We start from the raw sequence: 20,218 nt of genomic DNA on the forward strand, positions 1-20,218 counted from the left end.
CTGGCATCACAAGGATTATAAATAACTTTTTTCTGATTCCTAAATTTTCTAAAAATAAGCAGTTTTTTTTAAGCAGAGTTTTTAAGGGAATAATAAGTCATACTTGATATGAAAGTTGCTTTATTCTTAAAACTACACGTGTTGTTGTGCATCCCTACATTTTCCCTACCTCCAGACATCTCCCTCCTCCCTATCAACAGACATCTCAATTTAGCATGATGGCTTAAAATGGTTTCTATAATCTAGTCCTGAATAACACCCATTTTAAAGCATAAACAGTTAAGCAATAAAAATAAACACTTGTTGAAATGTTAATTGAACAGACGTAATCAATTTGTTTGAGAAAAGATATGCAGGGTTAAGTTCCTTGTGAGGAAAAATCACATTGATAACTCCAGTTTTTAAAAAACCTAAACATGGGAGATAATCATGGTTGGTGTTTACAGAACATTTTGGGGGGTGGGGGAGAACCAATTTTATAAATTGAGATTCTGAGTCGAGAAAACTATCAGAAGAAATGGCAGGGATCAAAAACTTATTTTATTAGAATTCCATTTTCTGGGTGGAAAACTAGTATTGCAGAGCCATTTAATGAAAACAGTTTTGCTGGGGATTCAGATACGCACTGACATACAGTGACAAAGTTTAGACTGAGACTTTGTCACTATCTCCAGGAAGTTATATATTTCACAAATTTTGCTATTTTAACACTTAAGTATCACACAGACATTGACATCATAATCATACCAGAAAAACTATACTATTTTTATGTGTATGGTTATTAATGATCTTTTTTTTTTTTAATATTTATTTTGGCTGCGCTGCGTCTTAGTTGCGGCATGTGGGATCTTCGTTGCGGCATGTTTAGTTGTGGCATGTGGGTTCTTTGGTTGCGGCATGAGTGTGGGATCTAGTTCCCCGACCAGAGATCGAACCTGGGCCCCCTGCACTGGGAGTGCAGAGTCTCACCCACTGGACCACCAGGTAAGTCCCTGATCTTTAGTATCTGGATGCATTCCAGGTCATAGAGCAAACACAAACTTTCAGTTTTGGGTGTTTTCAGTACAGTTACATGTCTAGCTCCTTTTGAGTAACATATGTCCGCTCAAATAATTAACATAGGATATTATACCCTCAAAGCAAATGTCTATTGAACCTGTATTCTAGGAAGAAATAAAAAGTAGCAAAAGAAATGTAATTGCAACCTAATTTCCTAGAGATTCTTAGAATCCTTACTTTTGAATACTGGCCCCATACTGTTATTACATAAATATTCTTCTTGTAACTCAAAGTTCATCTTAGGAATTTTTAGTTAGGGGTAAAAAGTCTTACAAAGAAACTGGTTAATAAAGGATGTTAACATTTTACTAAGCAAGAGATGCTCACTTCTCTTCCCACAAAAGCCAAACAGATAACAGTGAGTGTTACTAATGTTTTCTATTTATTCATTAATAAAAAGTGCATAGTACAAGCCCTTTATCCCAATCCAAGTACTCAGTAAAAGATTACAATAAACCCTGGATGGCACAGACATGATTTGTTTGGCATGATTTAAACATTTAAAAACAGCAATTAACATTTGGTACATCACATGACCACCTTTGCTTTTAACAAAGTAATCATCAGACATGGTAACAAATACATATGACTTTTCATTTAGAAATATTATAATGTTAAGACTAAACCTACTATTGCAACAACAAAAATTTAACCCATTAACTTAAACTCTCTCCATTTCTCCTTCAAGTTGTTGTTCTGTGTCTTAAGCTGAGCTCGTCAAATTTTAGCACATATTCATTTAGAGTGACAGACTTTGATTCAGGGTGACAGACTTCTGAGGTTCCTTTGAAGATGTAAGATAAAGATAATTCTATAAACACTGTAATATCGCATACCACAAAGACACTAAAAGTAACCATGGAAGAGCTGTATTTAATAGTTACTTCTGAAACTTTCTCCAAGTAGTTTAAAATATGACTTGCTGACCATGGGATAGTGCTTGGATAAATACATGATAAAATCTTTTACTATACACAGTTCCAATGTTAACTTCTTCCACGTGGAAAGCAAAAAATCATTATTTTGCATAAAAGAACATTAAATAACTCTAAAACAAAATAAACTCTTAATGGCATTTGTGGAATGTTTAAGAGCCAAAAGTGATTAAAATGTGAAGCTTTATCTTTCTTTTTTCCAGATTATTTAAAAATGACAGTAGCCACAGTTCAGGTGAATGTTTACAAGCCAAGTAATGAGTAAGAGTGTGCTCAATAAAAAGGCCACATGTAGAAGCTTTAGGAATTAAAGAGAATAATATGAATTACTAGTTAGGTTAATAGAAATACTTTATGTGCTATTGCACACCGTCTTTGTCAGGAGTGCAGAGAAATTTTACAAGCAAAAAAACCAAGACTTACTACTTCACTAAAAACGTTTGTTACTAATTAAATAGATGGTCCATATAGGAAAACGTTAATATTCTAATGTAATGTCAATTAAGTATATGTGACAGAAATGAAGAACTAGGAACAAGAACCCAGATTTCTAGGTCTCTAGCTAACGCTACATATTCTGTTTCCATGTCATAGCCACTTCTTCAACCAAAGTCAATTCTTAATTATTTGTGAGCCACAGATTCAGTGAACACATCAGTATCATATCCATAGACTAGCCTTCTAGCAGCTTAGACAGCAGATCGTTAGGACATATGTGCTAGCCTTCAAAGTTCAGGAGCAAGGACAGAAAAAGGAATGCTTATAGGGATTTAGCTCCATTTAAGCCATTCCTGCCTCTCTGCTTTAAATGCTTTAAGAGCTGTAGAGCTGGGAAGGCTTCCAATAGGCCATATTGAGAGAAAAACCCTTAAATCTATGGCGTTCATTTATCCAGGATTTGACTTACCTGTGTTACAATACCTCTCAATTAACACAAGTAATTAAGAGTAGGTTATATTATTTCAAGAAGTTGAGGACAAAGCCAAGATGCACAGGAGGAATGCAAGCAGTCAATAATGGATTATATAATGAAATGAAGCCCTTACAGTGTTTATAGCCTAGAATATAATCATAATAAAGGGGAAAAAATACCCTATGAGCATCACATAATTGTATCAGAGACTCTATTAAACAGTACAATGATACAGAGAAGTTTATTCAATTCATACAAGTAATTTCTCAGATCTATACAGCTAAAAGCTAAACTGATCTAGTGGGGGAAAATCCTTACATTGATAGCAAAATATCTTCCAGCCCCCATAAATCATCTGCAATCACTTGCTAGGAAAAAATTCCATAACCACACAGGTCATGCAGAATTTTTTTATGCCATTTGTATTCATTTTCTATCAAACTGAAAAAAAAACAATGCAACCTTTTACATTTTTTCACATTTCAAATTTTTACTTATATTAATGCTCCTCCCCACCCCAATCCATCCTATTACCAAACAAGAATGAGACAGAGGTTGAGAAAAAAAAAGATCCTTGATGTTTCTCATTTTCCTCCTTTTCCCTTGGAGTAAATCAAGAATTCATTAAATATTGTTTAAAGTCAGAAAGATAACAAGACTCAAAATTTTTTCTTCAAAGAAAATAATAGAGTAAATAAGTAAACAGGATTCAAATATCAGTAACCAAACAGGCCCCCAATACAGCTTTAAGATAGTTTCATTTAACAGGGAACTTTTACAACAGAAAAGCAGCTTCCTGAGAGGCACCCACTTCAAAAATAAATTATAGCTTAAATTATTACTGTATAGATTACACCTGGCAAATGCAGAAAGAATTAAATTTTTTCCTCCTTTCATGAACTGTGTAAGGCTAGTGTACAGTGGCTTACAAATTTCATATAATGGACTGTAAATCATCCACCATATTTAAATCATGTTTAAGTTTTCTTATATTAGACATTTTTATGGGAATAAAAACTTAGTAAACAATTACTTCATTTCTTCTTTCCTCCTTTTCTTTGCCACATAAGCCAGTTGTAGTGGATGATACAGATTTCAGCTGTAACTTGTAAAATATTCCAAAGGCTGTCACAGTCCCAAGAACTAGAGAAAACTGCCATCCACAAATAAACTACCAAGGTTAAGTGTAAATACAATGTGGTTCTAATTTTCTTTCATACAATCTCAGATAACCCCAAGTAACTTTATAAATACCTTATTAAAAAACAATCTTTAAACCCATCAAAACTATTTTAAAATATTTAAATGTAGAGATCTCAAATTTCCTTCAATCAGGCCAGAAATTATCACAAAAAGTATGATCACAGTTACAAACAGAATGAATGGAATGTTTAAGTTTAGGATAACCAAAAAAGCCCCATGTAACTTTTTAATGTATCATTTACTCAAATATAGGAAAGGTGATAACACAGGAAGCAAAAATAAGCTTGCCAGTGAAATTTCTAGAAGCTCATGAAAACAATACCATCCCATATTGCAGATGCAAAAGAAAAAACAGTTCTAATGGGGTTAAGAGTACTCTGGTCATCTTCGTTCATTTGGTCGTGCAAGGTGTTAACTATTTTTACTTCCCATATCCACAAAGTTAGTCCACAGGAGGGGCTGGTGGATCCTGTCCCTGGCATTAAAGAGAGAGGAATTATGAAATTGACTTCTTAAATCTCCCAGTGCAACCAGTCTAACACATACAGTAAGAATTGAGCAGCAATGCCCCTCACCTTCCCATCCCAACTCACATACTTATTTGGACCTCTTGTACGTTTTTGCACAAGGGAGCACTAGATTAACACTGTGATTCACCGATGTTTGTCTCTTTCTTCCTTGTAGCATGGAAGAAAGGAAAATTTTGTAACGGTGATATTGACTTAGGTAAAAGTGCTCTCCCTGACAGCTCCAGAGGTGATATTTAAACCAATCAAGGTACTCTCATCCCTCTTGCTAAGGTGACTAAGTACAGTACAATCAAAGTGAAGCTAAAGACATAATTCTCACTACAGAATGTCAGTCAATGAGGAAGTATGTGGCACCAGTTGCAACTGGCAGCCGCCCTATAGGGACCAGAAAGGGAGCCCACCTTGGAATAAAGCTAATGGTCTGAGGAAAGAACCCGGATCTTTGATGACGCTGTTAAACTTTCTAAACATTAATCCTACCTCTGGATTTTTTAATGTGTAAACCAATAAAGCCAATTACTTAAACCAGGCTGAACAGATTTTTTTTTTTCCTGCGGTACGCGGGCCTCTCACTGTTGTGACCTCTCCCATTGGGGAGCACAGGCTCCGAACGCGCAGGCTCAGTGGCCATGGCTCACGGGCCCAGCCGCTCCGTGGCATGTGGAATCTTCCTGGACCGGGGCACGAACCCATGTTCCCTGCATCAGCAGGCAGGCTCCCAACCACTGCGCCACCAGGGAAGCCCCTGAACAGATTTTTGTTACTTGTAATAGAAAGCTTCTGAACTGTAAAGGAAAGAGCAGACCTTCTAGGAATCTTCAGGAAGATTCCATTTATTTACTCTGACATGCTATATGAGGCCCTAGTTGAGGATAATGAATTTTTCTACTTGGAATTAGTCAATATGTTTTCTTGCTTATTCCTAGAGCTGTGGGACTATTATTTTTAGAACTGCTGGTCTACAATGAACTAAGGTTCAGGGGACTGTCACTTTTGAATGGCTTCTAACTGAGTTGGGTTTCTTTAGTTCCAAACATTGAGGATGTTGCTTTTTGATATGAAAGTAATAAAACTGTGCACAGAAAGTAAGAAAAAAGGCTTAGGAGAAAGCACTTTATCAAAACAATATACAAGCTGTTTTATGGATACCCTCCCCTCCTAAAATAAATTTAAGGCATTTTATATAGTGTTAATGATGCCTTCTTTCTTAAGTCAGCATGCTACATATATAAATGTTTTAATCCTAAAAAACCCCAAAGCACTGACCAGTTAACACTGCACATTTGCTTTCTCCTGTATAAGCAATTGGTCTAACCAAACTTCTTTTTAATAGTAACAACGAAGGATTGGGGAAAAGAAGCAATTATTTTAGGTTGGAGAAGGGAATTAGTGGGATAATTTGGTGTTCAACAAGTAAATCTGTCATGGAAATATTTTTAGACGTAATATCCAAATCAAATGGGAAAGAAAAAAATATAAACACTGGTTCTGAAAATGATTAAAGGAATCCTTTAATGGAGCCTCTATCAAAAATTCCCTGTTGGGTCACTTTATCATACTTTCAGTTAGGTTCTAAAAATGGCTGTAATCATGACTATCAAGATTATCAACATGAATGATTCCTACCTCTCCTTTTGCCAGCTCAGTTGACCTATTGTGATGCAGAACTGGAAGAATGAAGTTGAGAGAAATAGGATGGGAAAACAGGTTTAGCCAGATAGGCTCAGTGTCTCTGTTGTATTTGATAGTGAGGACAGAAGCGGAGAAAATGAAGAATGTGTGTGTAGAAACATTTGAACTGTAGCTAGTAAGAGAATTTGGGGAGAGGGAGCTGGAAGCATACAAGGCAAGGGATCAACTGTGAGGTGGATAGAACTGGGTAGTGGAAGACTGAGATTTGAGAAATACTGCTGTGGATTATTATGAACTGGATCACTTTTATGTTTCTCACATGAGTAAAGACTGGAATTCACCTTAAAATGATTTGGGGGCTACTGGTCTGTACTTCTCTCTAAATGTAACTCCACGAAGATTAAGCCATTTGGGGTTTCAAGATTTACTAGGACTACACAGGAAGAACTTACTCCGTGAGCTAAATCTTCCTTTTGCTAATTCAGATATGTCCGTCAAAACAAACTCCTCCCCTTTCCCAGACCACACCCATCCCCCCACCCCAAAACATTTCTAATCCACAACACTTACATTATGAGGACCGGTTGGTTTTCCAGTTAGGTTGGATCCTCTTAGATTAGGAGGTCTCAGTAGAAACAAGATCACTGCAATAACCATCCAGGCCATCAAGATCATAGTAATACTGATGCCATTATCACTAGGGGGTCCTGGTACTAAAGACAAACAGAAAATGTATTTGCAACAAAAACTGTAGAAAAATTATAATACTGTTAGATAAATGTAAAAACAAATCCTAATGTTTAAATAGCAACTTGAAAAATTATATAAAAAATGCATTAGTAATTTTAAGAATTATTAAATATTACAGCTTCAATTTCCCTTTCCTCCTGTGAGGAAATCTAAATGGTAAATGGTGTAAAATACTCATAAGCCAGAGCCTATTAAATAAAGATTTTTAATAGTATAGTAGTTCTTAATATTTTGGGGCAATAGAATCCTTTGAGAATTTGATAAAAAAGGGGGTCCTGGTACTCTTTCCACTATAAGAATCCATGTATACACATTCAACAATTTTGCATATAATTGCAGAAGATTCATGGACCCACAAAGCCACCAATCCATAGATATACTGAGATCTACAGAACTCAGGTTAAGACCACATGATACACGGTTAAAACACTCTAGGGGTGAGGAAATTATGCATTTTAATTACAGAAGTAGCATGAAAAAATAACAGAGCTTAAGGAAAAGGGGACATCCACGTTGTATAATTTATGAATTAATATCCCTTTATGACATTCTCAAACAAATAGATATTAATTTGGCATTCTTTTTTGCAAAAAGAATTTGGATTCAGATCTAGATATTATAGTCTATGCCTTTATCAAGAGAAAAAAGTCAGGTTTCTGGGTAGGTATCAGTCTTTCCAGCTCCTTAAAGCAGCCATATCTTAAATATTTATTTAAGTACCTAGCACAGTGCCTAGTTCATGGTATGAACTTAATAAATTTCTAATAAATGAAATGTATATTAGAGAACTCAAAGTATCAAAAATGAAAATTCTAGAAGATTAGATTTAAATAGCCTGTCAAGACTATGTATAAATGTTTGGTTTTGGTCTCACTGCCTCAGGAAAAAGTAAAAGAAATCCAGACAAGATTCTGAAACTAAGCAGATGCATTATGCATTACATTGAGGTCCACGGGCCCAGGGCCGAGGTGGCACTGCTGAGGCCAAAGGGGACAAAGTCAAGCAAAGAGCTGAGCTATCCCAAGAGCAGACTGGAGAGGAACCTAGTCTCTGTTCCAACCCAATCACTTCTCCAGGAACAAGTACCACAGTACTCAGGGGTCATCAATTTGCAATGCTTATCACACAATAAATCAGCATTTCCCCCCTCTATATCCATATTCATTCCTTTCCTTGTTCCCTCCTATTATATGTGCCTCCCTTCATAACTAAAAACCAATTTCTCCACTTAAGTTTTAGATCCCATCACTCTTGCAGAAATTTATCCATTATCCTCTCTTTTGTGAATTCAACACCCTCTTCTCCATTGCAGCCATCCCATAATCACTTAAACATGAAAAAGTTTCTCCCATATTTAAAAAATATATATATCCCTCCCTCAACCTCTTTCTCTGTCCAGCTATCAAAGCTAACCTCTTGAGAGTGGTCTATATTTACAACTACACTTCACTACCTCCCATTCACTCCTTAGGTTGGCATCTACCTACATCAACATTCAAACAACTCTTTGAAAGGTCACCTATGACACCTGCAGGCTGCTAAGCCTAATGGGTAATTTCAGTCCTCATTTTCCACGACCATGCTCTCCTTAAAAGACTTTCTTCCTTTGTATTCTGTGCCATTACCACTGCCAGATTTTCTTTCTAACACTTAGCCACTCCTTTACATGCTCATTTTCCTCTTCCTGGCTTTTAAATTTTGGAATTCCTCATGGTCAGTTTTAGGTTCCCTTCTCTTCTTTCTCTGCATACTATCATCCTCACCTGTGGCTTCACTTACCTTCTGTATGCAGACCACACCTAAATTTATATTCAGCCCCAACTTCCCTGAACTTCAAACCCAGTATCCAATTATCTATCTACATCAGTAGTTCTCTATTTTTTTTTAAATATTCATATCAACAGTTCCTAAACTGTGGTGTACTGTAGAGCCAATGCTTCTTAAAAATGTACCTGAACCCCACCTCGTACTTAACATACTCAATATCCCAAACTAAAATCACGAGCATCTTCCCTGCCCCACCCTCCATGCCCTACCAAATTGGATTTCTATCCATCCAACTGCCTCGGCCAGAAACCTATGAAAACACCTTTTATTCCCTCAATGACCCTCTATTTAACCCATCGTGAAGTTTCTGTCGAGTGATATTTAGGAAGTAAATATTTACTTCCTAAATATCACTCAAGTCTGTCCACTTTTAGCTCCGTGCCCACACTTGCTCAAGCTACCATCACTTCTTGTCCGGTCTCTTAACTGATCTCTCCATACCTACTCTTGCCTCCTCTAATTCTGTCCTTTAAGCTGCTCCAAGAATGGTATTTTTTTAAAAATCAAATACTATTATTTTTATTACTAAATAATAGCTAAAAGTTGAGTTGTTACTTTGAACCAGGCATTCTCTTAATCCCTTTTAACAATTTTTTTTTTTTTTGCCACACCTGGAGGTTTGTGGGATATTAGTTCCCCAACCAGGGATTGAACCCCAGACACCACAGTGAAAGCACCGAGTCCTAACCACTGGACTGCCAGGGAGTTCCTCAACAATCTTATTTTATGGTCGGTACTATCATATCTTCATTTTATAAATGAGGAAACTGAGGAAAAGTGGGGGTTAAATCCCAATGTCATAGAGTTGGCATGTGGCAAAGCTGGGATTTAAATACAGTGGTCTCATTCCATAGACTGTGCTCTTAACCTCTTTGCTGTCATAATTTCTGACAGTATCACATTAGAAGACAGATCCCTGAAAATTACTACTCCTGTGGGTAGTAAAATTGGAAAATACAGGGACTTCCCTGGTGGCACAGTGGTTAAGAATCCGCCTGCCAATGCAGGGGACAAGAGTTCGAGCCCTAGTCCGGGAAGATCCCACATGTTGTGGAGCAACTAAGCCCGTGTACCACAACTGCTGAGCTTATGCTCTAGAGCCTGTGAGCCACAACTACTGAGCCCGAGTGCCACAACTATGAAGCCCACATGCTCTAGGGCTCGCATGCCACAACTACTGAGCCCATGCACCTAGAGCCCGTGCTCCACAACAAGAGAAGCAGTTAGAAGCCCACGCACCACAACTAGAGAAAGCCCACGAGCAGCAACGAAGTCCCAACGCAGCCAAAAAATAAAATTAAATTAAAAAAATAAAAATTGGAAAATACAGATTTTAAAAGAATTTTGATAGATAAACTCATAACTAGCTGTTAGGTAAAACTAGATTATTTAAAAGTAGTCAGAGAAAGATAACTGTGCCTTCTATACATGATCACTTCTTATAGTGCCCTCTCAGAAGTAAAATGCTTGATTAATTGTACAGACCAGAAGTGTAAGCCCAACGCCAATTCTTACGTTATTCAATTTGGAAAATGGGTCCCTTACTTTTTGATACTCTTCACAGGTAAAAGATTGTGAAGCTTCAGAGAGTTACCACAAATTTACTAATGCCTATTTCTAGACAAAGCAACCCTGACAAAATGCCCGCTCCATTTTAAGACTCTCATAGTGATAATACAACTCCTAGTTCCCCATAACTGTCTCCTAGCTTGGTTCCTATTGCAGCCTTTCCTTCCTGCATACTACTGCCAAAAAAGTCTGCTTAAAAAACACTGCTCTTAACACATCTCTGCTGGCTAATCCAGTGACTCACTTTCCACTGCTACTGCTTCAACTCTGAACTCTTCAGCCTGGCCTTTCCTCATCAGATGTGGCCCTACTCATCAATATTACCTCTTACCATTTCTCAGAAAAAGCATCCCCTGGTCTAGTCAACCCCATTCTTTCTTCCTTCTTTAGCCAGTGGTTCCCTGGCCTGTCTGCCCATCAGAATAGCCTGTGATGATACCAATGTCACAGTTTCCAAGGCCCTGCCTCACATCATCTAATTCAGGAGCAGCTCAGGGGTGGGGTCAGGAATCAAAAATATTTTTAAAGCTTTCCAAACGAATCTGATGCAATAGTTCAATGCTAGTGTGGCTAACAGCACTTGCCAACTTTGCAAACTCAGTCCTTCTGGGGACTGATTATTCTTCCCCATCTGGCATGATATTACAACTAATCTCATTTAATTACACCCCTCTCTCATCTGTAAAAAAGTCTCCGTTTTCTCTGCCCACTCTTTCCTTTCTTCTCTAGACTAGTGTAGCACTTCTGGTTTGAAGGAATGGTTTCCTACTTCTCCTAATTAGGTCATTAACTTTTTAAGATCTGAGACCATCTCATAGCTGTTTGACTCCACCACCTCTTAGATATATAATCTTTGTGCCTCGATTTCCTTATCTGTGAAATGGAAATATTACAATCACCTCATAGGGTAGTTTGAAAGATAGAAGAGAGAAATGGTCAGTACATGGAAAGCAGCACAGTGCCTGGTACACAGTAGGTATTCAAAAAACATCAACCATTATCAATCTGTGCTCTAGTTAAAATCAGTATTAGGATCAACTAGAACACAGAAAAGACTGAGTGCAGAAAATTCCTTGTGTGAATAGCTAGGCTGGATAAGATGGTGAAGTGAGAATGAAAAAGGGTCAGACACAAATGGTAACAGGATGAAAGAAGCACAACACTTGGCGACTGCCTGGACTGGTTATGGTAGGAGGAAGAAAAAGTAAGGGTGCCTCTAAAATTTCTGCAGGGTGGTAGTATGCAGAAGAATTCTCCACTTAAAAGGCCAAATGGATGCAGGTTTGATCTGACTTCCCAGGTTTGACCTGACACCCCAGGTTTGATAAGAGCATTTCTCTTATTCTCTAATAACTTAAGGCCCATCTCAGAATAAAGGACAATAGCGGAACCAATTATAGTCGAACCTCTTGATCACAGTCAATGTTTTTCTGTTTACAGCAGTAGCACAAACTTAAGATTGGCTCTAGAATGTACTTTCACACGGACAAACAGTGCAAGGTTATTAACAAAAAACTGGAAACAGACCTAAACGTTTGCCAAGAGTGTCTGATTAAGAAATTATGGTATATTTCTCTCCCATGTTTTCTCATCCTGCGTCTCCTCAGGGTGCACTATGGGGGGCTGGTGGTGGCTGCAGTGTCTGATGGCAGGCATCCTATTTCTATGCTGAGTTCCCTCAGGGCTCACACTCAGGCAGCTGTAATGTGAGGGCTTGAGGGCTTGATGGCTACAACATCCTTTGTTTACTGAATTGGCAGGCATCATTTTTTTTCATTGATAAGGTGCGTATTCAAGGAATGATTTAAATGAACTCAGACTCTTGCATCTTCCCGTACAAAGAAAAGCGCTGACTTCATTAACTTGAGATGTCTGTTTTTCTTTTTGTTTTTCTTTTTTTTGCTGCACCACATGGCATGCAGGATCTTGGTTTCCCAACCATGGATCGAACCCACACCCCCTGCAGTGGAAGCCTGGAGTCTTCACCACTGGACCACCAGGGAAGTCCCTGTCTTTCTTTAATTAACAATAATCTTTTGATGTTTCTACTACCTGGTTTCTTGCAAAAACTCCTATATATCCTGGCTCCTCCCTTATCTCTTCAGAGCAGTCCCTCAGTGTCATCTGAGAGGCTGTCTTCCAGGCTTAAGTCCTCAGCAAGTCTATCAAATAAAATGTAATTCTCAAAAAAAAAAAAAAAGAAATTATGGTATATCTGTAAAATGGAATACTATGAAGTTATAAAACAATGTTGAGGGAAGTCTCCATGAGATATGCTATTTTTTGACAGAGAAAAAAAGCAGGTGAAAAACAGTGTGTACTAAGAAAGGGGGGCAAATAATATATATTTTGCCTGTACATGCATAAAGAAATTCTGGAAAGCTACATAGAAGGCCAATAATACCTAGAGATAGGACATGGTTAGATGGGAGAATATGAGTAGGAAGACACCTTTTCACTATACACTAATTAACTTCTTGATTTTTGAACCATATATAAAAACATTAAATTGAATGAAGCAAAAACAGTAAACCTAAAATGTCTTAGGATTGGAGACACTGGGTATCTGAACTGACTTAGACTTTTTGAAATATCCAGGAATAGGGATGAATGGGGTCACTATAGGCTTTCTGTGATTATTCACAGTCCCTTGTGACAAGATCTACTTCTTCGTGAAGTCTCAGAACAGGCATGCTACTCAAACTCCCCGACACAGCATGCGGCTAATACAAACAAATACCAGGAGCAGCTATTTTAAAGTCAACACACAGAGCTGAAAGGGCCTTTGAATGAGCTGACCACTATGGTTTTTATTGTGACAACTGTTTGGCACTAAATATTCTAAATATTAACGTAGTGCCAAGTAATCTAGATATTAAGAAGCACAATCTGGGCTTCCCTGGTGGCGCAATGGTTGAGAGTCCGCCTGCCGATGCAGGGGACACGGGTTCGTGCCCCAGTCCGGGAGGATCCCACATGCCGTGGAGCGGCTGGGCCCATGAGCCATGGCCGCTGAGCCTGCGCGTCCGGAGCCTGTGCTCCGCAACGGGAGAGGCCACAACAGTGAGAGGCCCGCGTACTGGGAAAAAAAAAAAAAGAAGCACAATCACATGCAGGATATAAAGTCTGTTCCCCTCACTGCCTAGGAATTAATTGCCTTAAAAGGGTAAATACTTTTTACTCTATGGTCTAGAAAAATGTCAAATCATAAAAATGTAAAAGGACTTTGTACACCAAAATACAGGGTTCCATTTTGCTCAAGGGTTAAGTCTTTGGTTACAAGAAAAAGTACTACAAATAAGATGTCAAATGGAATATTCACAATGAAGCTATTAACTTAGCTGGACACCAGGAAGATGAAAGAGAGGGAGGCTCTAAGAGCTGGCAGATCCCGAGGGATTACTTCTATAAATGTATACAGGTTTCCAGTGGGAAAGGCAGAAACAGAACAGCAGTGAAATTGGACAGTGCACCAGCAGGCTTTAACCCTGTGATTTTGGAGTTGTATACAGTAATTACAATATCCTCAGAACATCTACCCATCTTTTGATTTACTCCAAAATTAAATTAGCAATAGAGCTGGTTTCCACAACTCTTTATCTGAAAGACAGTCTTTCAGAAGAGTGGGCAGACTCATTCTATGCAGCTCTAGAGAACAAAACTGTGGGTAAATATCACGATGAAGTGGAATGTAGCTCAATATAAAGAATCATGCAGCAACTAGATATGTTCACAGATTGCACCTAGATTCTGCTACCACATGAAGTAAAGAGCTTCATATTCTATTAAATCATCTCAAATACATGCAGCACATCATGGCAGGCACAATGGATACTGTGATATTATGATATAATAAGAAATACATATATTTGGTCTTCATTCTGGTTCCTGTCGGAAAGCTGCTAAAATCCTTGGAATTTCCTGAGTGATAAGGGTGACAGGAACGTCTTTTCTTATTCATAATAAACCCCTTTCAACCATATCTGAGTTGATGTTAATGAGGTGACTCTTAGTGGGCCCCTAGAAAGCTTCAGGATGGGGACTCACTGGGAGTCTGACCAAGTGATTAGAAGGTTGGAACTTCCAGCTTCCAAGTTATTCACCAATGGCCAATGATTTACTCATTCATGCCTATGGAATGGAACCTCCATAAAAACCCTAAACAACAGGGTTCACAGAGCTTCCCGGTTGGTGAACACATGGACGAGCTGGGAGGGTGGTGCACCCAGAGAAGACAGGGAAGCTCTGTACCCCTTTTCTCCTCATACCTTGCCCTAGGCATCTCTTCCATTTGGCTGTTCCCGAGTTGCATCCTTTGTAATAAACTGGTAATAGTAATTAAACTGTTTTCCTGCCTTCTGTAAGCCATTCTCACAAATTATTGAAACAGAAGAAGGGGTTGCGGGGACCCCCGATTAATATATATTTTATGAAAACAGCATAATCTCATTCGTGAAAATTTAGAATACACAGAAAAGTAATTATATCGCTCAGAGGAAACAACTGCTTAAACCATTTAAAGACATGGCTGTTAGAAAGGATTTCCACCAAATGCTAAAAGAACTGGGGCGGGGTGCAACGACTGGCCAAGATAACTGAATTAATAATACTCAAGCTCTAGAGTTGTGCCTTTATATTTGGATTAAAGAAGTGAAATTTCACCTACAGAAATAAGAGTATACTTGGTTTACAGGTGGGACTGGCTCGAGGGTCACAAATACCACAAATATAATAAACACTTGTTTTCCCATAAGGAGTTCAATAAGATTATTTTCAACTAGAAGAACACATTTTAGCTTTACTGCTGAGGCAAAAATTTACGACGCTTATCAGAGGGCACACTGCAGATTAATGAACGCTACTGAAGAGACAACATAAAGAAATCTGGAGTTGGGGAACCACCACCCATCATCCCCAAAACCTAACGCAAGTCTGCCCATTACTTTCTTGCCCAGAGGCATATAATTATTACCCTGCTGCACCAAAGGACTACATTCTGACAAAGTTTCTACTTTGGGACAGGCACTGTACTAGCTCCTGTTTCTCTAAATTGTTACATTTACAGAATTTGATGGGATACCCAGTTCACACAGTAATACCAGTAATTAATAATGTACTAACAAGTTCCTTTATAATGATACCTTACTGTGTTTTGTTTTAGTTTCACATACATAATAAAGTGGTGCTCAGCTTCAGAGATGTGAAGTATAAGCAACTAGCTTATTGATAAATGCAATTTGGCAATATGTCAAAAGCCTTAAAATGTGCAAAAGGATGTTTGTTCAAGCATTATTTATAACAGCAAAAATATATTAGCAACCTAAGATTCCAACAAAAGGGAATTATTTGAACACTGGTGCATCCCCATAATGAATTATTATTTAGTCAGTAAATATTTTTAAGGTAAATACATGCTGATATACTCACAATACAGTAGTGAAAAACAACATATACAAAGTGATCCTGTATTTGTAAGTATATATGAAATTGAATTGTGCCAGGCTTCACCATCCTGTAAACGTCATACTTCCATTCTTACAGTCAAATTATTATGGTATAAGACTGGATTGGCTATAATTTCCCCTCAAAGCATCCCTCAAGTTATGTCTGTCCTGAAAAAAAGATGCCTCATATTATAAGTCTGTCAGCTACATTCACCATGCGGAATCCATCTTCCTGCACTGATTCTCACTTTACCATCACCATTGCCCATAAAGCCATGGAGAAACCTCCCTACTGCCCTTACCGTCTTGAGAATCCTAATGTCAGAGCCAAAGGAATGACTCCAATGTCTCCAAAGCTTCCAAACGTTGGGAAAAAATGGCCCCCCCTGCCTTCACTCACAAATTCTCAAAGTTGCCAATGGATGCAAATCGATGGTAGGGAAAGAGTGAGGGGTTTGTGCTAGCAGCCTCGGTGTTCAGTTCAACGAGCCAGAAGTGCCCTGTTCCACGTGTATTTGCCCAAAAAAGGGTCTTGGAAGCGTTTACACCAAGTTGTTAACAGTGGTCATCTTTTATTATTCTGGAAGTTTTTCCTTTTCTTTTTTTTTTTATCTGTGATTTTATAATTTTATTCAATGAACAGGTTTTGTTTTTGTGACAGGACCAAAAAACAAATTTTTTAAGTTAAAAAATTAAATATTTAAGTAGGAAATACATTACTAAGAACCATTTCCTTAAAGGGCAAACTGTAAGAATAATTTCTGGCAAGAAATTCAGTCTTATTCTGGTCTCTAATTCTGCCCCCAATGCCAAGCCTCCTCCTGTCCCATCATTACTTACATTCCTGAAGACATTCTGTGTCTGTGCAGTAGGACTGGGACTGCCTCAACTACAATGAATAAGAAGAAAGGAAAGTTAGCCACTGGACTTAACCAAAAATGGATACTATTTATTAGAAAGATCATGTTTTGCTTTTTAATGAATGCTACTACAGTATATATCACACCTTCAAAATCAGATAAAAACATAGAATATATTGAGGGGCTGTTCAGTTTGGGGGGATTATTTTCTCCTCAACATAATATTCAAATATACTGTGATCTAGTGCAATTCACCTATTTAAATTAGGAATTTTTAAAAGTCACCTGTGGATGGGTGGTGGTGGTGGGATGAACTGGGAGATTGGGATTGACATATATACACTAATATGTATAAAATAGATAACTAATAAGAAATCTGCTGTATAAAAAATAAAATAAAATTTAAAATTCAGAAAAAAAAAAAAGTCACCTGTGACAGAAACTCCTGCTGCCGTATGTTATTAGACTTCCCAAAGGAAAAGCACTTAACTGTAGAGGAGAGCTACTAGAAAAAGAGTAAACTTCGTTAATAAGGTTTTTTTCTCCCTGAAAATTAGAAGCCTCTGCTTCTAATAGAAAAAATAGGTTCTCTTTGTAGAAAATGCACCTTTGAAAGGAAGGCTTTTTTTTTTTTTCCTTTTTTCTTACATCTGCATAAACAGTGGTTAGACAAGGAAGAAACTAATAAAAATGATACCACAGGAGTTGGGGGTGGGATGGAGGAATGGAGTGGGCTCTGATGAGAAGGGATCCGAAGTTTTCAATGTCTATCTTTATATACAATTTAATTTTGGAAACATATGATTATGAATTTTAAAGATAAGTGAAAAGTAAAAACCCATCTATCAATAAACATATATCATCCTTTTTTTTTTTTTTTTTGCGGTACGCGGGCCTCTCACTGTTGTGGCCTCTCCCGTTGCGGAGCACAGGCTCCGGACACGCAGGCTCAGCGGCCATGGCTCACGGGCCCAGCCGCTCCGCGGCATGTGGGATCTTCCCGGACCGGGGCACGAACCCGCGTCCCCTGCATCGGCAGGCGGACTCTCAACCACTGCGCCACCAGGGAAGCCCTATCATCCTTTTATGAATGTTCACCCTATGCTGAGGGCTTTTAGGATGTTTAGAAATGATCATCTCATAAATCTTAAAAGAGATGATACACAGTAAACTGAATGAACATGCAACTTTTCAATTCAGCCTCATTACTTTATAATGACACCCCCTCTCCATTAAAGCAGTTAACGCATAACCTGCAATTGTTTGGGGAAGCAACTACAGAGCAGTCGTGCTTAGCTGGTTAAGCATGGGCTCTGCAAAAAGGCAGATCTTGACTTAAAGTCAGGCTCTGCAACTTTCTAGAGTTTCAAGACCTTGGGTGAATTCTTTAACACCTCTAAGCTTTAGTTTCCTCATCTGGTAAAATGGGGATGATATTACCTATATCTGAGTACAAGTGAGAATTAAAATACACAGTGCATATGAAATGTCGTAACAACCCAAGAAAGAAGAAACGTTAGCTATTATTATTACTGTGCCAAACAAATTATGACCTCATCTAAAACAATTATTGGAATTAACAGAACAAATCATCTTGTAAGTTGTTCTCTAAGATGATCAGGCTTGCTTTGGTGTATATCACTAAAAGTGTTCTATTTGTTTTTTGGGTTTTGTTTTTTAAATATTTATTTATTTGGCTGCACCAGGTCTTAGTTGTGGCATGCGGGGTCTTTAGTTGCGGCATGCAAACTCTTAGTTGCGGCATGTGGGATGTAGTTCCCTGACCAGGGATCGAACCCCGGCCCCCTGCATTGGAAGCGTGGAATCTTGGCCACTGAACTACCAGGGAAGTCCCCAAAGTAGTTCTACTTGAATTAGAATGGGAAAACAGATCTTAATTAATGTAAAAATATGCTGGGTACCTTAAACCTTCTTAAATATGAAAAGAATCAATCCAAAACCTCTTTAAAAATTTATGCATTCTACAGCTATTATCAAAAAGACAATAAATAACAAGTGTTGGTAAGGACGTGGGAAAAGGGAACCTTTGTGCACTGTTGGTGGGAATATAAATTGGTCGCAGCCACTATGGAAAACAGTATGGAGGTTCCTCAAAAGATTAAAAGTAGTGTTACCATATGATCCAGCAATTCCACTTCTGGGTATTTACCCGAAGAAAACAAAAACACTAATTCGAAAAGATAAATGCAGTCCCATGTTTTCTGTAGCATTATTTACAATAGCCAAGACATGGAAATAACCTAAGCGTCCACTGATGGATGAATCGATAAACACACGCACGCGCGCGCGCGCGCACACACACACACACACAGAGGAGTATTATTCAGCCATAAAAAAGAAGGAAATCTTGCCATTTGCGACAACATGGATGGACCCCAAGGGCATTATGCTAAGTGAAATAAGTCAGACAGAGAAAGATACTGTATGATCCACTTATATGTGCAATCTAAAAACAAAGATCTCATGGATATAGAGAAGAGACTGGTGGTAGCCTGAGGCAGGGGGAGGAGGGTGGGCAAAATGGGTGAAGGGCAGTCAAAAGATACAAATTTCCAGTTAAAAAATGAATAAGTTATAAGAATGTAATGTACAGCATGGTGACTATAGCTAATAATATTGTAAAAAATTACACATTCTAAAGAAATTGAAAAAAAAGATTACTAGACCCTTGGGTCACAAATCAGACCTAATGAACCTCCTACTTTACATATACTTTAAGTTTTATTAATTTTTTCCCAATAACTAATACGTATACACAGTACAAAATTCAAAAGTACAAAAGGATACTCTATGCAAGGTAAATCTCTTGCTCTCTTCTGTCCTTCAGCCTCCACAGCACTCAGGTTTTTTTGTGAATCTCTCCAGAGATGTCCTTACATTTTTATAAGCATATATATATCTTTTCCCATTACTCTTCCACCTCTAAGTAGCATTGTAGCGAATGTAAAACAAAAAGATTTATTAGGTCTTTGGATTGAACAAGTACTATCTAATTACTTAAGATACCAAATAAGGAGTAAAAATAACTTTCTTGGGTTTAGTATTTAGCAGTCACACAGCATATCCCAAAATCTACAGCTGTGATTAAAATGACCAATGAATTATCAGTTCATTGTACATTATGTAACTCAAGTGCCAGCCCTGGCTTTTGGCTATAGCTCTACTTGAACTGATGCCCTTGTCTTCAGGTCTGACTTGCTGGCTGTCTGTAGCTCAATGATAGCTACAAATGACATGATTTCCATGTGAAAAGCCCCCAAGTCTTTACATATCCACTTCCTCACAAATCTACTTCCACGGAGGGCCACACCACCAGCTCTAGGCTTCTTCTTCATGCTTCCATCAGTCTCATCCTCCTTTCTCAATGTGGGTCTACCAGATAAGATGCTCACTGTGTTCGTTTTTGACCTCCCTGTGATGCTGGCAGATCTGGGTTTCACCCCACACCCTTGCAGTGGGTTTGTAGTCTATAGCC

The 20,218-nt window shown here is 38.2% G+C and overlaps 2 protein-coding genes across 3 annotated transcripts in view; one reads left to right on the top strand and one right to left on the bottom strand.

Moving 5' to 3' along the window:
* The window catches only part of LOC307185216 (SCAN domain-containing protein 3-like), a 546,171-nt gene that overhangs the window by 201,135 nt on the left and 324,818 nt on the right, over positions 1-20,218 (top strand). The window lies entirely within an intron of this gene.
* Positions 1,419-20,218, bottom strand: part of SMIM14 (small integral membrane protein 14) — a 71,510-nt gene continuing 52,710 nt past the window's right edge. Inside the window, exons 3-6 of one of the 2 annotated variants that reach the window (XM_079920239.1) lie at positions 17,153-17,224; positions 16,703-16,751; positions 6,843-6,985; positions 1,419-4,585 (exon numbers count right to left, since the gene is read on the bottom strand). In XM_079920239.1, the coding sequence (XP_079776365.1) occupies positions 4,553-4,585; positions 6,843-6,985; positions 16,703-16,751; positions 17,153-17,224 (297 nt within the window). In that variant the 3' untranslated portion in view covers positions 1,419-4,552. The remainder of the gene's footprint in view (positions 4,586-6,842; positions 6,986-16,702; positions 16,752-17,152; positions 17,225-20,218) is intronic. The other variant, XM_079920240.1, reaches the window with a different exon arrangement.

This window comes from Stenella coeruleoalba (genome assembly GCF_951394435.1).
Source record: "Stenella coeruleoalba genome assembly, chromosome: 4".
Taxonomy (NCBI): Eukaryota; Metazoa; Chordata; class Mammalia; order Artiodactyla; family Delphinidae; genus Stenella; species Stenella coeruleoalba.